General features: G+C 26.5%; 1 protein-coding gene across 1 annotated transcript in view; it reads left to right on the plus strand.

The window, feature by feature from the left end:
- Positions 1 to 25,957, plus strand: part of LOC117175400 (dynein heavy chain 8, axonemal) — a 158,593-nt gene that overhangs the window by 91,226 nt on the left and 41,410 nt on the right. Inside the window, exons 42-52 of the mRNA XM_033365109.1 lie at positions 4,120 to 4,320; positions 4,455 to 4,700; positions 6,838 to 7,156; positions 10,526 to 10,752; positions 10,854 to 11,076; positions 12,967 to 13,143; positions 13,219 to 13,386; positions 16,538 to 16,753; positions 16,848 to 16,985; positions 20,456 to 20,752; positions 20,859 to 21,014. Of these exons, the coding sequence (XP_033221000.1) occupies positions 4,120 to 4,320; positions 4,455 to 4,700; positions 6,838 to 7,156; positions 10,526 to 10,752; positions 10,854 to 11,076; positions 12,967 to 13,143; positions 13,219 to 13,386; positions 16,538 to 16,753; positions 16,848 to 16,985; positions 20,456 to 20,752; positions 20,859 to 21,014 (2,368 nt within the window). The remainder of the gene's footprint in view (positions 1 to 4,119; positions 4,321 to 4,454; positions 4,701 to 6,837; positions 7,157 to 10,525; positions 10,753 to 10,853; positions 11,077 to 12,966; positions 13,144 to 13,218; positions 13,387 to 16,537; positions 16,754 to 16,847; positions 16,986 to 20,455; positions 20,753 to 20,858; positions 21,015 to 25,957) is intronic.

A 25,957-nucleotide genomic window follows, 5' to 3' on the forward strand; every position in this document is an offset into this window, starting at 1 on the left:
CAATACGCCAATAAGCACAAATGGTAAGTTCCGACAGTGCCTACAAGTGTGCCTACTGGCCGCTAAATGGCAATACCGGTTTCATATGTATACACCTGGTAAGCCAAACAACAGAATTTTCAGCGAATTCGATAAAATTGAATTAAAATGAATCTAAATGAGTTTAACCGAACTCATGAGAATCAATATCAACTAAAGTCTATTTAATCAAATTCAGGTATATTTAAATCAATTTAAGTTTACTCACCTGAATTTAAATCCAATCAACTATTTGGGCTTATTTTGTTTAATTTAGTTATATTCGACTTTATTCAAAACAATAACAATAAATGTAGCTAAATTCGAGCGAATTTTTCTTAATTTAAGTCCATTTAGCTCAATTTAAGTATATTTGACCGAAATTAATCTTATTTTACTCAATTAGAGTACATTCAGCTGAATTTAAGTCTATCCAACTAAAAATATGTCTATTAAACTAAATTAAAGGCTATGCAACATAATTCAGGTCAACTTAACTGAATTTAAGTTTATTCGGCTAAATTAAGTTCTACGAAAATACTGAGAGTTATTTAATTTATCTTAGGTCTAATTCACTGATTTTAATTCAATTAAACTGAATTTGATAAAATTAAACACAATATAAATAAACTCAAGTTGATCGGATAAGTAATTATGAAATGGGTAATCATCAAACAATGTGTAAGGTCAAATCAGGGTTATGCCATGCCATTGTGAAATTACGCGCCTGTGACGGGGATAGCAATCACTGCAAAGCGCACTAGATTTTTCATTTATTTATAAAGTTTTAACTGTTTTCGAAGTTTCTTAAAACTAATTTACAATCTAAATTGTATATTTCTTCAGACGGGCACTATCCTATTTCCTCAGTGAGTTTGTCAGATACGAGTAATATATTTATTTTTGTATACTTGATATTATTTTAGTGTTGAGTATCCGTTATAAAAATTGACTGGAATTTTTTTTAAATGTTGAAAAATCAGTCAAAATTTTAAAAAGTTGCCTTATAATCTTATAAATTTTTCCCGGAATAAAAAAACGTTATGCTTTAAAATATTTTACAGTATTTTCGAATTTTTAGAAAAATCATTTAGTATGTTTAAACACCTTTTTTATTTTTTTCTTAAATTTCATTTTTGAAAACAAATAAAATCTTTAAAAATTTTCACAGAAATACTAAGAAAATTCTTGTTTCTTGAAAAATCTTTTTAGACCTTATAAACCTTATAATCTTTATTCATTTTTCAAAATCTTTTGAAATGTTTTAAAATCCATTTGAATAATCCATCAAAATAAGTTTTTTAAATACAAAATTATTTTTATTTTTCATGGCAGCCTACAATTTTTTCAATTTTTTTGAAGCTTTAAAAAGTTGTTTAAAATTATTTAAAAGTTATAACCATTTTTTATTTGTGTCAAAACTTCTGAATATCTCTCAAGCTTACTCAAATTTCTTCTAAAATGATATAATATGACAAAATTGCACAATTTTGCTTCAAAATCTTTTACACACTATAAAAAAAGTTTTTAAATATTTGAATATGTTTCATGTATCAAGAGACAGCAAAATTTCAAAAAAGCTATTGAATTTAAAGAAAAAGGATGAATTTTCTAACAAAAAGAACGAATTTTCTACAAAATACATCAATTTTCAACCAATTTGAAAGAAAATTTGAAAGATTTTGATACAATTTAAAAATAATTTCCGTATTTACAAAATTTCAGGAAAACTTTGTTTAAAAAAAAAGTCAACAAAATAAGAGATTACAAATTTATTTTAATATAAAATTTCCAAGATTTTTAGGGATTCTGAAAAGTTTAAAAACAAAAATTCTTGAGATTCAGGGAAAATTCAAATTAGTTTTTTATTTTTAAAACCTAATTTTAACATAATATTTAAAAATATTGTAGAACATTTGGAATGATTTTTTCACGTTTCAAAAAAAATGTAGAAATATTTTAACAAAAAAATTTTTACAATTTTGCAAAATTATAAAATTTTAGAAAAAAATTTAAAGAAGTTTGAGACATTTTTGGAAAGTTTAAAAAGATACAAAAATTATTTTTAATGTAGGAACAATTTAACTTGATTAAAATAAAATGGGGATTTACGAAAATTTCGTACCAAAATATTTAAAAGATTTTAAGAATGTTGAAAAGTTTCAAGAGAATAAAAAATTAAGTAATATTTCTGGGAAAGTTTTTAACAAATATTTTATCAACCAAAATTTATTTTTAAAGAATACTTTATTAAAATTCCCAAACATTAAAAAAGATGTCAAAAATTGCCGAAAAAGAATCTGGAAAATTTTAAGGCAAGTTTTGTAATTTTGAAGAATTTTGTTCAAACTTTCGAAAAAATTGGAATAATTTAAAAATATGTGAAAGTTTAAAAACTGGAATACTAATTAAAAATATGATTATATTTTTTTGGGACATTAGGAAAAATTGAAACTAATTTCTTATTTTAAAAAATTAATTTTAAGGTAATATTTTTACATTTTAAATGATTTTGTAAAATTCCGGAAAAGAGTTTAGAGGATTAAAAAATTTTTTTTTGAATTTTTCATAATTCAAGAAGTTTAGAAAATATTTGCTCTAATGTCCGACAAGTTTTCTTTATAGGCTTTAATAAATAACTGGGGAAGTTTGGAAATTGTGTGGGAACACGACCTTCTTTAATCTTAAATGGGCCATGGCATACCCCTAGGTCAAATTAACCTAAAGTGTTCTCCACGATTAAAAATATGGGTTCGTTCTTCAAGGCTTAATTCTATTTAGAGATCGGAACCCTTAATTTTAAAAGGGTCCCGACACCTGAATGATCCAGCAAGGGTGCGGTACGGACCCGAAACCGTAAGAACATAAAGGGTACGAGTCCAGACCCAGGCCCTTATTAATTGAAACGGTTCGTGTCTTGATCTGGACCCTTAAGGCTTAAAGGGTACGGGTCCGTACCCGGACCCATTAGAATTCAAAAGATCGGGTCCGGACCCGGATTCTTAAGAAATTTAACAGTAGGGGTCCAGAACCGCACCCTTGAGAAATTAAATTGTACGGGTTCGGACCCGGACCCTTAAGAATTTTAAAGGTTCAGCTCTGGACCCGAACCCTTGAAAATTTAAAGGATACAGGTTCGGACCCGTACCCTTAAGAATTTATACCGTCCGCGTTCGGACCTGTACCCTTAAGAAATTAAAGGGTACGGGTCCGTACCCGGACCCTTCAGAATTCAAAAGGTTCGGGTCCACACCTGGACCCTTAAGAACTTAAGTGGTACGGGTCCGGACCCGTAACCTTAAAAATTCAAAAGGTCCAGGTTCGGACACGTACCCTTAATAAATTAAAGGGTCCGGGTTCGGACCTGAAACCTTAATGATCTAAAAGGTCTGGGTCCAGACCGGGATCTTTAAGAAATTAAATGGTCCAAAAGCTGGACTCGGGCTCTTAAGGAACCCTTTAAACTCGGGTCCAAGCCAAAAGGTTCCGATCCCTGATTCTATTCAACTGATATTAGCTTTATTAAATTGAATTAAAGTCTATTCGACTGAATATAAGTTTACTCAACTGATTTGAAGACTATTAAACTTAATTTAAGTCTATGGAACAAAATTCAGGGATATTAAACTGAATTTAAGTCTATTAAACTGAATGTTTGTCCATTCATCTGTCTCAGAGTGTGCTTATCTAAATTTAACTCTATTTGGCTGAATTTAGGTTCATTAAACTATTAAGGCTCATCAATTTTAATGCAGATCGGTTAAAGTTAATTCGTATTAATTTATGTCTATTCCACTTCAAGTCTTTTTTTGTGAATTCATCTTAATTTATGCGCATTAAAAGAAATTATTATAGTCATATTAACCGAACATTAAATCCGTTTAAAAACAAGTTCATTAAACAGAATTATGAGCGAAATGAATTAGAGTTAATTCCCCTACATTTAAACGAATTTATGAATACTAAAGAAAATTAATATATGATTGAAATAAATAAAGTTTAATTTAAAGTTGACTTTAAGTGAAATTTTGGATTGATAATCGTTTTGAAAACTTTTAAATCTCACACATTAGTTTCATCATCTATTTTACATTTTTCCAGGTTCATAGATTATAAAGATAAAATTTGGTTTAAAAAAACATTACAACAGACAGCTGAACAGCTTTTAGGTCCAGATTTTCGTCATTACTCTCCCACTGAAACTTACTTTGTAAATTTCTTACGGGAACCTCCAGAACCAACTGGTAATGAACCAGATGATTTTGTTCTTGAAGCCCCAAAAATTTACGAAGAAATTCCAAGGTTAGTTAATACCTGAAGCGTTATTTAATTACATATCTTCTTGATTAAAAAGACAAAGATATCTAGAAAATTAAATTGTCTAATTTAGAAGCTTATTAAAAAAAAGCAAATATTATTATAATTTTCATTTGTAGCTACGATTTTGTGATCGCAAAAGTACGCCAGTTCATGGAACAATTTAATGAATATATTCGAGGAATGCAATTGGATTTAGTCTTCTTTCATGATGCCTTAGTGCATCTATTAAGAATATCGAGAATTTTGGGCGTGCCAAGAGGGAATGCTCTGCTTGTTGGAATTGGTGGATCTGGAAAACAAAGTCTGACTCGTCTTGCATCATTTATTGCTGGTTTCGACTTTTTCCAAATTGTTCTTACAAGGTTATTTATATTTTGATGCTTAATTTATAATTTACACTCGGACCCTCATTTCAGGAAATCCGATTTGTCTTTTCCGAGAATTGATGCCGGGCGACGGTTTCCGATGAGAGGAGCCGGGGGAGGGGGATGGGGGGTGCGCCGCGGTCACTCATGCGTGGCAAAGCAGTAGCATAGCGTCACCTGCACTTTCGACTTATATGATTTGCAGCTCCGAATCAAGACCGTATTTAAATGGGAGTCCGAGTGCATTGCTGTTTATGTATTTACAAAATCTTTAATGGAAAGTAACAAGTTACTTTGTTGTATTTAATTAGTTTTTCAATAACAGTGACTATGAAAATCGTTACTTCTTCAGTTAATTCCAAAATGTTTTTCTTTTTTACTTTTGTAGGTCTTTTTACACGACAGTCAATCAATTTGATTGCTTCCGCAACTATTTTGTTCGTTTTCACAACTGGAATTGTGACAGCTAGTTTCCGAAAGTTTGAAATTTTTTTTTATCCTGGGAATGAAAATTTTCTGCATTGTATAGAAACACTTTTAGAAAGTAGAAGTAATTAATTTCCAGAGATAAATATTAATTTATATTTTGGTTTGAAAAGTAATTTCCTTAACTAAAAGTTTTAATATTTTAGTTAAAGATTCATCATTTTAGTTGCAACTTCTTTATTGGTTAAAAATCCAACTATTTTGGTTCAAAAGTTTATAATTTTTCGTTAAAAATGGTATTATTGGGTTCAAAATTTAACCTCTGTTTAAAATGCAACATTTGTGTTAGAAAATCATTTTATTTTGTTGAAAACACTTTTCCTTTCTTGATGGAACAATCTTTCTTGGTTGAAAATTAAACTCTTGATTTAAAATAATATTTTCTATTGAATTATCACTTATTATATTTTTTATTAAAAATTTATCTTCTTTGGTTAAAAGTTAAAGACGATAGTAAATTATCATTTCGTTCCAAAATTGAAGTATTTTGTTCAAAAATTCATTTTTGTAATTTCAAAATTAATTTGGTTTAGTAAAAATTGGACTATTCGATTTTTAGTTGAAAATGTATTATGTTTAAATTAGTTTTTTTTTTGGTTGAAAATTTGAATAGATGGCTGAAAATTGAATTTTTGAATTAAAAGTTTTTTTTTTGTTTCTTAAAGATTTATCGTTTTAGTCAAAAATTCATTTTTTTGGTTGGAAATTTACCTCTTTGATTAAAAATTCGTTTTATTTTTCTTTTGGTTGGCAATTAATTTTCTAAATGAAATTAAAGTAGTCTAATTGAAGATTAAGCGCATTAGTTTTTGGTTGTCAATTCAACTGAAAATTCAAAATTCAGTTTAAAATTAATAATTATTAGTTGAAAATTGAAATATTTAATAAAAATTTCTTTTTGTCAGCGGTAAATCCATTTTTCAAAGATTTTTTTGTTTTACAAAATGAATCTTCTAGGTTGAAAATTGATCTTTTTGGTGGAAAATTTAACCATGTTTTTAAACGTAACATTCCTTCATCTAAATTTTTGTGTGTTGTAGATTTACCGTTTTAGTTAAAAATTTGTATTTAGTTACAAATTAACTTTAAAAACTTCAAATTGCACTATTACATTTTTCGTCAAAGATTTATGCTTATTGGTAAAAAATTAATAATTTTTAGTTAAAAATTAAATTATTTGTAAAAAATTCAACCTTCACCATGAAGATTTATAGCATAATGTCCAAAAAATGCAATTATTCTCCCATCCTGAAATTCAAAGTTTTCTAAAATATTAACTGTTTAAATCTGAAGTTACTAGTCCTAATGATATGCAACAGTTTAATATCTCAGGGATTCTTGTGGAATTTTCCAAATTTTCTATAGTACAGATTTCTATAATACAGAAGTAACTAAAAAAGTAACGATAATTACTTTTTTTCAAAAGTTACTAAGAAAAGTTTCATTTCGAATTGATAACGGTAACTAGTTTCTTTTAAAAATGAACTTACCCACCACTGTATCAAATCAAATTGTGCTTAGCATGGCAGTAGTGGGGATATCGAAAAGTAGTCTTTAGAGCAATTTACTACAATAATTAACCCCCATCCCAGAAGAAGTTCCACTTTAAATAAATTTTTATAGAATGTAATAACTAATGTAATTTCAGGAGTTACAATGTGGGAAGTCTGATGGATGATTTGAGAAAAGTATACCGAATGGCAGGAACTGGAGCAAAAGGAATAACTTTTATTTTTACGGATAACGAAATAAAAGACGAAGCTTTTCTTGAATATCTAAATAACGTTCTAAGTGTTGGCGAAATTGCAAATCTCTTTCCTAAAGATGAATTGGACGACATTTTGACCACAGTTACTCCTCTCATGAAACACGATGAGCCTAGAAGACCACCTACTCAGGACAACTTGTATGACTATTTCTTAACTAGATCAAGAAATAATTTGCACATTGCACTTTGCTTTTCCCCGGTAAGTTATTTTCTCTAAGGGGCCGTTCAAAGATTACGTGACGCTATTTTTAAAACTTTTTTTTAACAATTTTGTTCTTCGTCACAGATCTTATGGGTAAATTTTTTTTAGGGTAGTAGTGCTAAAAGTCATATATCTGGAAAAATAGTTTGCTATGATTTTAAGATTCAAGATATTATAACTGATGTGATTTCAAATAAAAAACATTATATTTCATAAAAAATATAAAAATTCACAAAAAACAATCATTTTAATTATTTTTTTTTTGCAATTTAATTTTTTGTGACTGTCGGTTCTTACCAATTACAGAAAAATTGAATGATAATAAATGACGGATTCTTTTTCCGGGAAAATATTCTCTACAACTCTAATGTTTGCAAGTTTAAAAATAACTAAATAATCTTCAAACATTATTATTTCTCTACAAAATGTTTTCTTAAAAAAATTGTTCTGACGATCTAGAGTCATAGAGCAAGTCATAGAAGCCATAGAAAATTTACATTTAAAATTGAAAACAGTAGAGTCGTAGAGAATGTTTTCCCGGAAAAAATAAGTCATAATGTATTAAAATGCAATTTTACAAAAGTTGGTAAGAAGTGATTGTCAGAAAAAATTCGATTGCAAAAAACATGGTTAAAATAAATGTTTTTGTGTAAGATTTAACATTATTCATAAAAAATGATATGATCAGTTATAATATTTTGCTTCTTAAAATCATAGGAAAACTTTTTTTTTAGAAATATGACTTTTGGCACGGCAGCATTTAGAATGGTATAAAAATAGGCAAAATGGGGTCAATTTTTCAGGAAATAGTGAAATGAAAGTAGAACAATTTTTCTAAATAAAATTAATTTATAGAAAACATCAAGTTCAATATGAAACGCTTAAGATATTAAGCTAAAAGCATACTGTATTTCGAAAAAAAGTTAAATTTTTATATAATAAACATTTTAATTTTTCATACAAAGGAGTTGAATTCAGACATAAACGATGATTTCGAAACAAAAAATGTATTAATTGGTATTTCAACCAAGAACTATTTTTCATTTCAAAATAAAGCGAAAACAGACTCATTTTTTAGAAAGCAGTTGAATTTCGAACCAAGCAATATAATGTTTATAACCTGAGAGATGAATCTTCAAACCAAAGAATGGTATAGCTATTTTCAGTTTAAAAAAATAATTGTCAGAAAAATAGCTAAATTTACAACAGAAGTAATAAATTTACAAATAAAATTATGAACATTCAACAAAAATATAATTTTTTATCAAAGGAAAGCATTTGTCAAGCAACAAGTGGAATTTTAAATAAAAAAGATGATTTTTAATGAAAAGTGATATATAAACCAAAGAAAATTTTAACTCTGAATAAATAACAGTTAAATTACAACATAATGACGAATTCTTGAAAAAATAATCGAATCCTTTACAAAAAATTCGAATGTTTAACTCGAAAATATTAATTTAAAAAATTAAATATCAATCAAACTGTTGCTTTCATGACTAAATAGTCGAACTTAAAAGAAAGGGATAAACTTTCAACAATATATGTAAACTTTTAATCAAATAGTTTCAATAAAAAATGTAAATATAAAAATTTTAGTGAAAAAAACTTGGTTTTGAAACCAGAAAAAAACAAATTTGCAACAAAGAACGTTAAATTTTTAACCAGAATATTAAAATTTTTTAATTAAAAAGGTACATTTTTAGCAAAATAAATTTTTAATACAAAAATATGAGATTTAATCAAAAAGTTATTTTCTTAGCAAATAGTTGTATTTAAAATTAAATTCGATTCGATTTCAACAAATAATGAAAAAATATATTAGTTGATATTTCAGCAATAAAATAATTTAATTTTAATTGAAGAACAGTCAAATTCTTCCAAAATAGATCAATTCTTAACCAAAAATGCAAAGGTTGATATTTAAAAAAGACGTTCATTTACAAAAAAAAAAATAAATTACAACAAAAAATATGGCTTTTCAACCAAATATTTAAATTCTTAACTAAATAAACATTTATTTTTAACCTAACAGTTGTACTTTTTACCAAAAAAGATTATTTTTTTAAGAAAGAAAATTCCGGACTATAAACTATTTATTTTCAGTAAAAAATAAATCAGTTATATTTTCAATTAAGACAAGTTATGTCCAATTAATAAGAAAATAAATATTTAACAAAATAGTGAATTTATGGACCAAGTAGTATAATTTTCAGGCAAAAATATGAAATTTCTACAACAGAAGATAAACTTCCAATCCAGAAAGATATTTTCGTTGAGAGAACAATAATTTTCATGACATTGTTTAATGTGCAAACCAAAAAGTTGAATTCTTTACAAAACCGTTGAATTTTCTAAAAAATATTTGAATATTCTATCCACAAATATACATTTTTAATCAAAATGTTAATTTTGTATCAAATAGTTGAATTTATACAAAAATAGTAGATTCATTAACTAAAAAAGACAAGTTTTCAAAAAACTGGTTGCATTTTTAAGCCAGAAAGATAAATTTGTCTACAAAAAAGTTGAACATTCAAATCGAAAACATGAATTTTCAAACAAAACTTTAGTTGTTAAATAAATAGTTAAGTTGTTCAGCAAATTATATAACTTCTACCCAAAAATAGAAGAGCTCAATTCACAGTTTAAAAAATTGATTTCCAACACATAAAAAACAGCAAATGTAAACAAAATAGTTGATGTTTATACCAGAGATGAATCCTTATATATTAAATTTTTTTTAGCAAAGTATTTCAACATTCAACGAAATAGTAAAATTTTTAATCAAAATGAATAATTCTCCACAAAAAATGGAATAATTGAATTTTAAGTTAAGAAGATCATTTTCACAATGAAAAAGACAAATTTAAACAAAATAGTTAAATCTTGAATATATAAAATTAATTTGTATCGAAGTAGTTTAACATTCAACCAAGTAATTGATTTTTTATTGAAAAATTTAATAGTTGAATTATTAACACAAAATGATCCATTGTCAGAACAATATCGATCAGTTATCATTTCACTTAATAAAATTGATTTTCATCTAAATAGAAAAGGAATTGTCTAAAAAAAATAGACAGTTTATTAACGAAATAAAAATATTTTTAACCAAAAAGAAATGAATTCTGAATCCTTGTAAAATAAAACCAGTAAGTTTCAATTTTTTCCGAAAATAAAAAAAATGTTATTCACATTTATATATTTTATTTTCGACGTCTCATTCTACGTTACCCCCTCCCCCCCCCCTCCAACTCCAAGAAATGTGGCGCACTTTTGGAACGGCCCCTGTTGATCATTGTTTATATTTTTAGATGATAATGAATCAAGTATTCAATTTACATAATATAATTTTTAATTTAGGTTGGTGAAAAGTTTAGATCTCGATCTCTAAAATTTCCTGGGCTTATATCAGGTTGTACAATGAATTGGTTTTCGAGATGGCCGAAAGATGCTTTATGTGCTGTCAGTGAACACTTTTTAGGAAAATATCAAGTCATTTGCTCACCTGAAATTAAGCGAGAATTAATTGAAGTAATGGGCGATGTTCAGGATCACGTTAGTGATACCTGTACAGACTATTACAATAGGTAAAAAAGTTTTAAAAAATGAATTTAATATTAATATCTAAAAGAAGTAAAGAAAATAAAAAAATTATTTAAAAATTATTAAAATTGTTATTTAATAACAGATTCCGCAGGCAATCATACGTTACCCCAAAATCATTTTTGTCGTTTATCAATGGATATAAAATAATTTACAAACAACGACTTGACAATATAAATGTGCTGGCTTTTCGTATGAGCAACGGTTTGAAAAAATTAGTAGATGCTGCTGCACAGGTTGACGATCTTCGAAAAGTCCTCGAAAAAAATCAAGCGGAAATTGCTGTTAAAAATATCCAAGTGGAAGCTGTGAGTGAAATTTATTTTCTCATGGTGGCCTCTTGACCAACTAATCGCAAAAACCGGGAAATGGTCGGAATTTTTTCTTAATTAAAAAATTAAACTATTTAAATTATTTTGAAACAATAGATTCATAATGAAATGCTTCTTTTTAATATTTCAAATCCCATTGAAATATTGTTTTCGTCTCAAATATTTCATTTTAACCTATGCAATTTTAAATTTCTCAATAAAAAAGAACCATTTTGTTATGTTTAGCAATAATTAACTGTTTTTTTTAATGGGCAATTATGAATCAAATATTCGAAAATAAAATATTTTAAACTGAATTCTTTGAAATAAAAAATCTTAAACAGTAAAGATTTTGGTGTTAAATTTAAACTTTGAATGTTATAACTTTAATTGTCCAATTCTAATTTCAAAGGAAACAGAAGAAATTTTGGTATTTAATTTTTACCTAGTTGCAAGGAAGGAAATTTCGATTTTTAATTTTATTCTTAATTGGAAGAGGGACATGTTTTTTATATTTTGTTTTTTATTTTTGTGAATATACAGGGTTTATTTAATTTTTAAAATATTTATTGAGGTAAAGGGTAGACATTTTTATTTTTAATATTTTTTATGAATTGGAGGAGCGTAATTTCTTATTCTTAACATTCGCATTGAGTTGAAAGGGAGGATATTTCGGTTTTTAATTTTTTCTGATTTAGAAGAGGCCATTTTTTCCTTTTAAAGTTTTTATTCCATTTGATGGAAGAATGTTTTAATTCAATTTCTTTATGAATTGAAATTTTAGTTTTTCAAATTTAACCATTTATATTGAGCCTAAGGTGAGTGAATTTTTGTTTTTAATTTTTTTAAATCAGGGGGTCTTTTTTCGTTTTGATTATTTTCATTAATATAGAAAAGATGTACTTTTTGTTACTTATTATTTTTTTGGTTTAAAAAGGGCTACTTCTTTAAGTGTAGAATTTTTATGGAATTCAAGGGAAGAATTTGTTATTTCGAATTTTTTTCTAAATTGGAAAAGAAAAATTTTTTATTTTTCATATTCTTATTCAGTTCGAAGCTAAGAAATTTTGATAATTACTTTTGATTGAATTGTAAGAGAGTCATTTATTGATTTTTATTGAGTTGGAAGGAAGTAAATTTTGGCTTTTAATGTTTTTCCTGATATGGAAAAGGCCTTCTGTTATTTTTATCATTTTTATTCAATTAAAAATGAGGAAAGGAAGGAAGGAAATGTTTTAAAATGTTTTTCTACATTCGAAGAGGATCTTCCAGTTTTTCTGAATCCGAAGAGAGAAATTTTTAAGATTTTTGTTTAATGGTAAGAAAGAAAAATTTGATTTTCCATTTTTTCTGAATTAGAAATGCGAATTTTTTAAAAAGATTTGTATAGAGTTGTTAGGAATGAGATTTTAATGTGTTATTTTCTGAGTTTAGGAAATCTGGATTTTCAATTTTTTCTAAATACGAAGAATAGAAATTTTTAGTTTATTTTTTTCAGTAGGAAGAGGAAAATATTTTTATTTATAAGATTTTTGTTGAGTTGGAAGGAAAGAAAGTTTAGTTTACAAGTTTAGGTAAGCTGGAAGTGGCTTTTCTTGTTTTGAAATTTTTGTTAGCTGAAAGGGTGAACATTTTCGTTATTAATTTGTTTTCTTAATTGCAGTCTTTTTTAAAAATAATTTTCCACCGAATGGAAAAAGAAGCATGTTTTAATTATTGATCTTTTTGATAATATTATGTTAATAGGAAGCATTAGTTTAAATTTTGAACAAAATTTTTGAACTGTTTCATTTATAGGAGTTTAAAACTTTTCAAAATAATGTCATTGTGTATACAATTTTTCAATTATGATATATTAAAAGCTTCCATAATTGAATTCATTCGCAGATTCTTGTCACAGTAAATGAGAAAAAAAGAGACGCAGAAACAGTGAAAGCTCAAGTTCAAACTTCGAAAGAACAGGCAGAAGCTCTACTGAAAATTATTTCTAAGGAAAAATCTATTGCAGAGAAAAAATTGAAAGCTGCAGAACCAGCTTTACTCGAGGCTGAAGCTGCACTTCAAGTAAAAAATTTCAAAAAATTACAATTCCTTATTTTGAATTTATATAGTTTTTTATCTAATTCTTTATGCATTTAGACGATAAAAGCAACTGATATTTCCACTGTACGAAAATTGGCCAAACCTCCGTATTTGATAACGCTCATCATGGACTGTGTCATTATATTATTTGGAAGAAAGTTGGATCCGGTTAAGCCAGATTTAGAAAGACTTTTTCTGACGTCGTCCTGGGGGGAAGCTTTAAAGGTTAAAATTTGGTTAGAACTCTAAATAAGGAGACCTTCAAAAAACTCTTACACACTTTGCCACTTTCTTAAAGAATTCCTTTTTTTATCCTTTTTTTTCAAGAAACTTTCTCGTTAAATGCGAACTGAACTAGAAGGAAGAAAATTAATTTCCTCGAATGAAAATTTAAATAATCCATTTTCGGCTGAAAATTGAGCATTTTTATTTGAAATTTCATATTAAAATTTTCATTGAGAATATTTAAATTTTTTGCTAAAAATGCAACTACTTGGTCGGAAGTTTAAATAATTGGTTCAAAATTTATTTGATTGGTTGTAGATTTAACTATTTTTGTTGGAATTTTTTTTTTCATTAATTTTATTAACTAAAAATATAAAGCTATTCTATTTTTGGTTCAAAATTTATCGTTTTTAGTTGAAAATTAAGCTATTTAGTTTGAAAATTCATGTGTTTCGTTAAGCAATATTGTTGGAGAAAATTTATCTTCTTGATTGAAGATTTAACTTTTTAGCTAAAAGGTGAAATAATTGATTGAAAATTTATTTTATTTGTTAAAGTTTTATCTTGTAATTGAAAATCGTACTATTTTGTTTAATATGTATTCGTTTTTGTTTGAAATTACTTCTGCCATTAAAGATGCAGCCTTTTCGATAATGTAGAAAACTTATCGTTTTTAGTCAAGAATTCGAACATTTGGATAAAAATTCATAAATTTTGCTGTAGATTAATCTTTTTTGCTAGAAAATTTATTTTTTCGATTGAATATTCATCTACTTGCTTAAAAGTGAAACAACGTCAAAAATTTATGTTATTCGTTGAAGATTCATCCTAATGGTAAAAAATTTTTAATATCTCTTTGAAAATTCGCCCTTTTTGTGGGAAATTAATTTTTTAACTTAAAATTCACCTATTCCATTATTGATTAAAAATCCATTTTTTCTTGTCCAAAATTTAATGATATAATTGAAAATGTAGCAATTTGTTGTAAATTTATCTTTCTTTAAAGTGAACATTATCTTCTTTATTCAAAAATTCAAGAATATTATTAAAAATTAATTTTAACAATTTAAACTGCACGGTGAAAAATTCATTTATCAGTTGCAGATCAATCTCTTAGTTTGAAAATTGAAGCATTTTGTTTTAATATCGTCTTTTTTGGCCGAAAATCAATATTTTTAGCTTTAAATTTGACTATTCTATCTTTGGTTAAAAACTGATCATTTTTAGTTAAAAATTCAACTGTTTGGCTCAAAAATTGAATTATTTTGTAGAAAATTCATCTTTTGCTATTAAAATTTTTATTATTTTCGTAAAAAATTCAGCTATTTGTTTTAAACTTTAACAAATTTTAGAATTAAAATAAAATTAAAAAGAAAAATTAAAACTTAAACCATTAAAATAAAAAATTAAACTATTTTTTAAAAAAATTAACTTTTTGGTTTGAAAATTCTAAGAATCGGTTGCAATTTTTTCAATCTCTTGACTGAAAAATTTTCGTTAGTTGCAAATTCAACTATTTAACTACTGTTTTGAAATTACTGATTTTCAATGGAAAATTGAACAATTTGTTTAAAAACTGAGACATTTTTTTCTAAATATTTTTTCAACCTAAAAGTTGAACTACTTTGTTAAAAATTAGTTTATTAGTAGAAGATCCATCTCTATGATTCAAAATTGAACTACTTTTTGATAGATTGTTTTTTTCTATTAAAAATAAATTTTTTGAGCTTGAAAATTGAATGTTTAATGTAATTTGTAAATTCAAATACTTTGTTGAAAATTCTTCTTTTTGGTTAAAAAATCTTTTAATTTGGTTGCAATTCTTGCTCTCTCTTGACTGAAAAACCTTTTATGGTTGAAAATTTAACTCTTTTGTTGAGTATTCAAATATTCTCGTACAAACTGATCTCTTGTGGTTACATTTAACTGTTTTTGATTCAATGTTGAAATTATTTGCTTTTAAATATTAACTTCTAACTTTTTTCAAGAATTATTCTTTTTAGTTGAATTTTGATGGTTTTGATATGAAATTAGAATATTTATTTAAAAGAAAATTCGTTCTTTTGGATTGTAAATTCAACTTTTTCCTACGAAAATTTTTCTTTGGCTTGAAAATTCAACTGTTTTTTTGATGAAGTTTAATCTTCGTTATTTAAAAATGTTACCATTTGTTTAAAAGTCGAACTTTTTGGGTTGAGCGTCAACCTAAGTAGTTACAAATTCAAATATTCTGTTAAAAATTAAAACAATTTTCAAAAGTTCACCTTTTTTTTTTGAAAATTCAACGACCTCGTTCAATACTTGTTTTTTTGTACTAAAAATCCATCTGTTTTAGATTAAAAATTCATAGTTTTGGGTCGATATGTTCTTGGTTGAAAATTCCACTATATTTTGAAAAAGTCTTATTTTTACCCTGAAGATACGATTATTTGTTTAAAAATGCGACCGTTTGTGATATAAGTTTTTTCTTTCTTGTTTGGAAATTGAATTTTGTAGGTGCAAGTTCAACTCCTTGTTTTTAAATAAAACAATTTGGTCAAAAAATAATTTGTTGCTTTGCTGAAAATTTAACTATTTGGTTGAGAAATCGTGTCACATGAATAAAAATCTTCCTTATCGGGTTTAAAAGTAATTGTTGTTTAATTTCGCCCAATAATTCTATTGATCGTTAAAAATGAATCTTTTTTGTAAAAAAATCAGCTATTTGCTTAAAAGTTCATGTATTTTCTTGACATTTTTGTAAAACTAAAAACTCTTTTGTTGGAATTTCATTTCTTTTGGCAGCAAATGATTGTTTCTTGATTGAAAAGTCAACTGTTTTATTAAAGAATATCGCACAAAAAATTAATTATGTTTAAAATAATTTATATATTATATATTTATCATGTCAAATATTATTTGTGTGTGTTCTCCGCTTTTAATCGTTTATCAAATGAAATCGAGAAAAACAAGTTTTGACTTAAGGGGGGTGGGGGGTTAAACATTGTTTGATAATGTGTGACGAAGAAGGGGCGGGGAGAAATAATTTAACAAAAAAACATGTCCTAGTTTGTGAACAGCCCCTACAGTTCTAAAACAGTAATTTTTTAACTGATACAACAATAAGATTTTTCTTCAATATATTTACTTTGATACATTTTTTGGAACACAGGTTATGGCAGATACAAGATTTTTGTACCATCTACAACAATTTCCAAAAGACAATATCAACGGAGAAACAGTAGATTTGATGCAACCATATTTAAATTATCCTTTGTATACTTATGATGCAGCAAAAACAGCTTGCGGAAATGTTGCTGGTCTAATATCTTGGACAATAGCTATGGTCAAATTCTATGGAATAAATAAAGACGTTTTACCCCTCAAGGTAAGAATAGAAATACTACTGATTTATTAATATTTTTATTTTTGATCGACCTCTCAGAGATTACAAAACATAAATTGCTTGTCGATATTTATAGGCAAATTTGGCAGTTCAACAAGGAAAACATGACAGAGCAAATCAAAATTTGCAACAAGCTGAAGCATTGTTAAAGGAAAAGGATGAAGAATTGAAGCAAGTGCAGAAGGAATTTGATGCTGTCATGAGCGAGCGTCAAGTAATTTTCAAAATATTCTTATAACTTAAAAAGGGTGCATTATTATTAATTTTAATTTTAACTAATTTTTTTTATCATACATGACAAATTCAAAAGTTTGAGTAACTATTTGCATATTCTTTTATCTATAAAACATAAGAAACTTTTCAAGAAAAACAAATTTTGTACGAAACAGATTAATTTTATAACAAAAAAGATTAATTTAAAACAAAAAATTTACATTTTTAACCAAGAAAGTTTACATATAAGCGAAGACTATATTTTTTTATATTCCAAATAATATTTGATTAAAAATAAGAAAAGTTAAATACATCCAAGAAAGACAAATTTTTAACGAAGTAATTCAATCACAACTATAGCAGATTAATTTTTAACCAGTCACATTTTAAATTCTAAAATAAAAAATGTTAAAATTTTCCAGGTTTTCTTTGATATTTAAAAAATCGGTTTCCCAGGAAGCTTCAACAAAATATTTTTTCTCATGGAACCTTTCTAAAATGTTAAAAAGATTTTTTTTTAGTAACTTTTGAAATTTAAAAGTTGTATTAAATTTTTTGAAATTTTGCAAAGTTTTAAATTATTGTCAATATTCTTCAAAGCTTCTATTTCTTGGAGGTATTCAAATTTCCTCCGAAATTTGTAATCGTAGAAAGTTAAAAAATGTTGCTTCAATTACTTCAACATTCTTTTTCAAAATTTTCAGGAAATAATTAAAGTCTTGTCTAATCTTATCTTAAAACTGATTTTTCATTCAAGAAAATCATAAAAAATTTTCACAAGAATATTTAAAAAAATTTTCACAAGAATATTTAAAAAAAATTTCTTCTGGAACTTTTAAAACTTCTTAAAAAGTTTATTTATTTTTAAATATTCAAAAATCGACTTGTTGTTTCAAAATTGAAGTATTTTCAATTTTCGTATTATTTGAAAACCTTTTCGATGCTTTTCACTAATTTTTTGAAATTTTTCTACAATTTTAGAACATAAATGATTTCTTAATATTTTAAATACTTCTAAATACTTGAAATTTTTCTAAACTTTTTTAAAACATAGTGAATCATTTGATATTTTTTAGCAATCTTAAAAGTCTTCAGTTTTTCTTTCATATTTTCAAAAATCGTTTAAAATTTTCTTAACAAATTAATGTTTAAAAATGAAAATTTTTTAAAAAGTTCCCAGGAACTTTAAGAAAAGTTATGTTTTCTTAAAATCTTTCAAAATGCTTCAAGTAACTTCTAATTTTTCATTCAAGATTTCCGAAAATTCACATCTTTTTTTAAATGTTTTAAAATCTTGCCGAGGTTCAAATTATTTTTTTATCTTTTCAAAACCTCTGAATATCTCTTAAACTTACTTAAAATGTTTAAAATATTTTCAATCTTGTGCGAATAATAGAATTTAATAAAATACTCTATTTTTTTTTTTTGAATTATTTGAATATTAATTTAAGACATTTTTAAATTTTCTCTTGAAACTAATTTTTAGTGAGGCAAATAATTTGAATTTTTTTCAGGAATCTTCAGAAAATTCTAAATATTAGAATTAATATTTCTAAATATTAATTTTTCAGCAAAGAAAGTAAATTGCAAATTTCTCATGAATCTCAAGAAAATGTTTCTTGAAACTTTTCAAAATTCTTAGAAAGTTTCTTTATTTTTGACTCTTATAAAATCTGCATTTTGCTTTAAATTTTTTGAAATCTTTTCAAATTTTAAATTATTTAAAACTATTATTATGTTTTCAATTAATTAAATATCTTTTTAAAGATCTTAAATATTTCTTGATGTTACTCTAAATTTTTCTAAAATTTTACAACATAATGAATCATTTGATTTTTTCCAAAAATCTTAAAATCTGCCAGTTTTTCTTTGGTATTTTCAAAAATCGCTTAAATTTTCTTTACAAATTATTGTTTCAAAATGAAAAATCTTAAAAATTTTTCCCATGAATTTCAAGAAAAATAATTTTTTGGAATCTACTAAAATTCTTCTAAAAACTTCTAATTTTTTATTTAAAATTTTCGAAAATGTGCATCCTATATAATTTTTTTTTTTAAATCTTGCCATGGTATAAATTATTTTTCTATCTTTTCAAAACCTGAAATACCTCTTGAACTCAATGGAATTTTTCCTAAGATTTTGCAATCTTGTACAAATGAAAGAATTTTCTTAAAATATTATACATTTTTTTGAATTTTTCAGAAAATAATTTAAAAGATTTTTAAATTTTCTGTTAAAACTAATTTTTAGTGAAGACAATGATTTCAAATTTGTTAAGGAATCTTAAAAAAATATGTTTACTCATAGAACCTTTCAAAAGTTCTTGAAAGGTTTTTTTTTAATTTTAGAAATTTATATTTTGATCTTAATTTTTAAAAATATTTTCAATTTTTTCTCTTGAGCTTACTGGAATTTTCTCTAAAAATTTTTATCGTGCAAATTTAAAAAACTTTGCTTTAAAATCTTTAACATTCTTTTTAAAAAAGTTCAGGAACTCATTAAAAAAAAATTTTCTTGATATGACATTTTCAGCAAGGAAAGCAAATTGAAAATTTTTCATGAATCTTGGAAAAAATGTTCTTTTTTTGAAACTTTTCCAAATTCCTAGAAAGTTTCTTAATTTTTTAATCTCATAGAATCTACATTTCGCCTTACATGTTTTGAAATCTTTTAAAGTTTTAAAATATTTTAATATCTTTTCATGATTATATTATTTAAATATATTTTTGATGTTCTTAAATATTTTTGAATTTACTCGAAATTTTTCTAAATATTTTAAAACATAATGAATCACTTGATATTTTCACACGAATCTTGAAACTTATTTGGATTCTCTTAACCTTTCATAATATTTTAAAAGTTTCTCTTTTTTAAAATCTTCAAAAAATCTACATTTTGTTTAGAATGGCTTAGAATCTTCTCTAGATATAAATTATTTTTGAAAATATATTCTAAATACTTCCAAAACTTCTAAATATCTTTTGCAATGATTCAGTTAAAAAAAATTTTAATCCTGAGAAATTATAAAAACATGTTTTGAAATCTGTCAGAATATTTTTGATTTAATTTCTAAAAATGAAACCTAAATCATTTTGATTTTTTTACAATAATCTTATTTTTGGTACTGAAATTTTTTCTCTTCAAGCGAAAAGTTTACAAATTAAAGTGTGAAGCTAAAATGTTTAAACCGTAATTACTTTTCAATATTAAAAGTCATTTAAATTTACACCGTCCTCTTTCATGAATATTATTGAGAACCATTTGTAAATAAATGTTATCATGAAATAAAATACCATATTTACAAATTTTAATTTAAAAAATTGATGGTGTCATTAAAAGTTATATTCAGACAGTGTCGAGTCCAATAAATTTTTTAATAAAAATGTGTGCTATTTATAATGAAAATGAATTGAGAACAATATTATTAGCAGTAATTTTGATATTTAATCAATCCTCTACATTACATTTCAGAAAGTTGTTGATCTGGCTAATGCTTGTGAAGCAAAAATGAATGCTGCAACGTCAATGATTGACGGTCTTTCTGGAGAAAGGATTCGATGGATTGATCAATTGGCTATGTTTAAATCTGAAACAGATAGACTTATAGGGGATGTGCTAATTTTGACTGGGTTTTTATCATATTGTGGACCCTTCAATCAAGAATTTCGAATCCTCTTGCAGAAGAAATGGTTTGATTTCCTACAAAGCAGAAAAATTCCTGTTTCAATGAAAATGAGTATTATTAACTCCTTAACAGACACCGCAACAGTTAGTAGAAAATTAAAATTTATGCCAAATTAAAAATAATCTTTAATAATAAATCATCATTTTTCGGTTTAATATAAAATCATTTTTTAACATTTTTTCTAACCAGACGGGTGAATGGAACCTGCAAGGATTACCAAATGACGAACTCTCAATACAAAATGGTATTATTGTCACTAAAGCTTCGAGGTATCCACTTTTGATTGATCCACAACTTCAGGGAAAAGCTTGGATAAAGAATAAAGAAAGGGAATTTGAGTTACAGGTAAGTTAAATAAATTTAAATAAAAAGTATCATTTTTTTCTTCATAATTTTACAGCATTTAAGGGTCGTCCATAAACTTAAACTTTGGTTATTAATCAAGACTAAATAAAAATATTAAAATATTAGACTTTCCAGACCAAAATGATTATAAAACAGGGAAAATAGGGTGATTTAAAAAAAAATGAAAATAGAGAAATAATAAGGGAACAAATTCCTTTGAATAAAATCAATGTTGATACCATATTTAATCCAATATGAAACACTACTTAAGATTTCAGGTCAAAATGTATTCCATTTTCAACAAAATTGTTTATTTTTGACCATAAAAGTTGTATTTTTAGCCAAGAAAGAAACATTTTTTAACATAAGAGATTAATTTAATTTTTAACAAAATGTTTGAATTTTCGACTGAAAAATGACTTCTCAAAAATATTTATATTTGCAACAAAATAATTAAACTTTTGATAAATTAGTCAAACTGTCCACACACTAACTGAATTTTTAACCTAGAACGACGCATTTTCTACCAAGAAGATTATTTTCTATCAGAAGACGAATTTTCCACAAAATACCTGTTTTTTCAAACAAATAGTTGAATTTTCAACCAAGAAGAAACGAATTTTCAATCACAAAAGATAAATTCTTAACGAAATATGTAATGTTTTATGTTTTAACCAAAACAGATTTTTCTTTGGAATTAAAAGCAGTCAATTAAAAAACAAATAATTCTTCAAGAAAATAGTTGAACCTTCAACTAAAACTGATTAATGTTTCACCAAACAAGTACATTATATATGATAAACCATCAAATTTACAACCAAGAAGATTAGTTTCTACCTAAGAGTACGAATTGTCACACAAAATAATGAATTTTCCACGAAATAGTTGAATTAAACAACAAAAGGAGAATTTTCAGTGAAATAGTTGATTCCTCGCCCAAAATAGGTTATTTTTCAACCAAACAGTTCCATTTGTAACTAATAGGCATGAATTTAAAACCAAGCAATCGAATTTTCAAAAAAGCAAAATTTAAGTTCGTACAAAGTAAGTCAACGTTAAACCAAGTACCTAATTTTTGACCTAAAAATATTTATTTCTAACTGATCATGTGATATTAATATTGCTACCAAAAAGGTTTTCATTTGAAATAAAAAACAGTTAAATTAAAAAGAAAACTAATAAAAGTACAATACAAAAATTAATTTTTTTAAAAATAGTTCAGCTTAAAATCAAGTGCTAAATTAAAAAAAAATCATTTTCAACAAAACTTGTAATAGTTGATATTTTACCCAATTTTATATGCAAAATAGCAGAATAAGCGAAAGAAGAATAATTTTCAACAAAATAGTTAAATCTTCAACCTGAAAGGATGAATTCTTACAAAAATAATGAATTTTTATCCGTTTAGTTAAATTTTTAACCAAACTGATGAATTTGTAACTAAAAAAAAATGTTTAAATAAATAATTTAACTTTAAATAAAGAAGATGTTTTTCTAACCGAAAAATATGAATTCGCAATGCAACATTGAAGATTTGACATTTAAAGTAATTTAAAAGAAAAAATAGTACTAATTTTTTCAACAAAAAAGATAATTCTTAACAAAACTTGTCGTAGTTGATATTTTAACCAGGGAAATTTAAATTTCTACCAAAAAAAAACGATTAAAAGAAAAACATGAATTTTTAACCAAATTGTTGAATTTTTAATTATAAAAGAACAATTGATATTTAAAAATATAAATCTTCAACATAAAAATAAATAGTTATATTTTTCGTTAAAAAATTAATTTTTAAGCAGAAAGGAATGAATATTTAGGAATATACTTAAAGTTTGAACAGACAGAAGAATTTTCGAAAATATATATTTCAACATTAAAACAAGTTGTTAAATTTTCAACCGAAAAGATTATTTATCAGACAAGAAGATTAATTTACTTCAAAATATTTTAAATTTTATTTTAAAATAGATGAACTTTCTACGATTTTATCTCCGAAAGCTTGAGATAGACTACTGTCTGGCCATAACGGCGTTAACCACTGGGTATCCGGTGTGGTGCCGCTACCGCTCAGTGGTACGAGCTGCTCTGGTCAGACGTTACTAGACTATCCTAGTAGTAAAGAGATTATCGTCAGGCAGTGGGGAAAAAATTTTTTTTGGCTCAAAATAACGTACAGCCCACAAATATCAACCGACTTGGACAAAACAAAATTTAAAAAAAAAACTGATGAGATTTCTAAGAGAGTTGTCGAGTCTGATTTTTTAATTATGCTTGCAATTTTTGTATAAATAAACAAATATGACGATAAAAAGCCATTTCTTGTATTTGACGTTCCCGGTGCTCGTTAATAACATGAAAATAGTTTAAATCTCCTGAATTTTATAGAATAACATTAGCTGAACATATTCAAATATTCTATAATAAACAAAGAAATATTTTAGAAACAAATTATTTGTTGAAAGAATTTTTTTTACGATTTTCCATAATTTTACGTGTTTTTAAGTATATTGCAAAGAAATTTAGATAAAAACAATATAATTATAAAGAAACTTCTTCTTGAGATTGTTATTGGTAATAATATAAATCAATTTTATAAACAAATGTATTAAGCAGCCATTTTTCGACAGAATAAGCCGATTTTCTGAATGTCATTTTTTTAAATTAAGAAGTTTGTAATAATTTTAGAAATATTTATAATACGTTGATTAATCTTATGATTTTTATAAACATATTTAATACATAAATGCATTATTCAGCCATTTTTCGACATAAAAAGTAGTTTTTTCCGATTTCATTTTTTTATTTGGATTGATTATAAAAATAATTAATTATGTTTTCATTAAACTTTTAACCGGAAAAACCCGGTTATACATCATAGCCACGGACTAAGTTAAGTGACTAATGGTCAAGAAAGTTTCTTACAATGCGACAGGTGTTTAATAAAACCGCCTTCTGAGCTGCTGCCAATACCCTACTGACTACTAAATGTTTAAGATGTTCAGTGCATCTTACGTGCACATTATCTGTAGCCAAAATCACAATGGGATAAATAGGCGCATGATTAACATTTCTCCATATGGCCTTTACTTCAAGCCTTAACTCGCTATACTTGTGGATCTTGGTTGTATAGGTTGACTGCAAATTTCGATTAAGCGAACAAGCAATGTCGATGATGTAGACTCTTCTACCTTTTTTCTCTCGCTTCACGATGTCAGGTCGATTGGCCCAGATGTGATGATCCGTTTGGATATTAACATCCCAATATAAGATGTAATCTTTACTTTCTAAAACGGGCATTGGAATTTTTTTATAGAAGGGCATCCATTCTTTTAAGAGTCCTAGGTTTAGGGCAAGTTGTTGATTTATAATTCCCGCTACATCATTATGTCTGCGCGTATATTCTCTCTGAATCATAACGCGACAGCCATCAATAATGTGCTGGATAGATTCATTGGTATCTTCACATAATCGGCACCGGTCAACCACGTCTTGATGTAACACGTGTTCGCGATAATTCCTAGTGCTGACAACCTTGTCCTGTATTGCAATGACGAATCCTTCCGTCTCTGGATACAGTACACCCTTTCTTAGCCAAAGATTAGATGCCTCATTATCCAGTTCATTTTGATCTAAAATGTTGGGGTGCTCGCCATGGATGGCTTTCTGCATCCATTGTGTTTCTAATTCCTCAATGGTTTCTGTCCTGATATTCAAGGCCCAATCTGAGGATAAATTTAAGGGCGTGTAGTCAAGATCCGCTTGAAAGACCGTCCTGTACAGCGCAACATTTTGTTTGATGTTAAAATAGTCTTGCAACTGTATAACTTATGACACACACAGTTTTTTGACATCTACAACGCCTCTACCCCCTAAATGTTTGCGGTAGAACTACCCTTTCAATCGCTGAATTTCTGTGGTGCATTCGGAGGTCCGTCGTTTCTACGCGAACTATTCTGTTTAACATTTCAAGGTCGGTGTTAGACCATTTTATGAGTCCGAAGGAGTACCCGAGGACAGGTATGGCATACTATATGTGTTGATCGGCCTGATTTTGTTTGGCGAGTTGAGAAAACTCTTCATAATCAATCTGAGTCTCGTAGTGAAAGCAGCCATTAAGTTTGTTTTAACTATCGCATGTTGAATACCCTCAGATTCAAGAATACCCAGATATTTATATGATTCGCCTGCAGCCATTACCTCGATGTCATTTTCGAACTCGTTCTCCAACTCTGCGGTCCCTAATTCCCCTCTGATTAAATGCACTGTTCTACATTTATCTATTTCAAAGTCCATATGGATATCATTGGAAAACTGCTTTGTGACATCGATCACTTGCTGCATTTTCTGGCCTGAATTAGCGTACAGCTTCAGGTCATCCATGGAAAGAAGATGTGTCACTTGATGATCATCCTTAGGGATCGTCCATAAATTAGGTAACGCGTTTTTCTTTTGTTTGAATAAAGACGAGCATGAAATTGATGTAAAGTTGAGAAAGACACAACGATATAAACAAAAGAAAAAAGTGGTACGTAATATATGGACGATCCCTTATTATCATGAATTCTGAATCCATGAGACATGTTGTTCAGTATATTGCTCAATGGATTCAACGCAATACAGAACATTTCTGAACAGATTGCCGTCGAAAAATTTGAAAAATATAAATAATTGTTCGTTTTTTGTGAATAAATATGCGACCACACTATCTTTAGTCCTAATGAAGATAATGAAGTGACTTAAATTGGAGGTAGTTAGTTGAAATATTTGTAATAATTTACAATTTGCAGGAAGTATGTGGGTTTTGTTGTCTTCGTGCAAATTGCGATATTTTAAGTCAGTTTTTTATATAGGAAAGCAAGTGCGAGAGCCCAGCGTGGTGCCGTTTTTTCAGGGGATCGTCCTCGGTTTTCCTCACAACAGGGAAAGGGTTTGAATGCAAGAGT

The sequence above is a fragment of the Belonocnema kinseyi genome, chromosome 6 (genome assembly GCF_010883055.1).
Source record: "Belonocnema kinseyi isolate 2016_QV_RU_SX_M_011 chromosome 6, B_treatae_v1, whole genome shotgun sequence".
Taxonomy (NCBI): Eukaryota; Metazoa; Arthropoda; class Insecta; order Hymenoptera; family Cynipidae; genus Belonocnema; species Belonocnema kinseyi.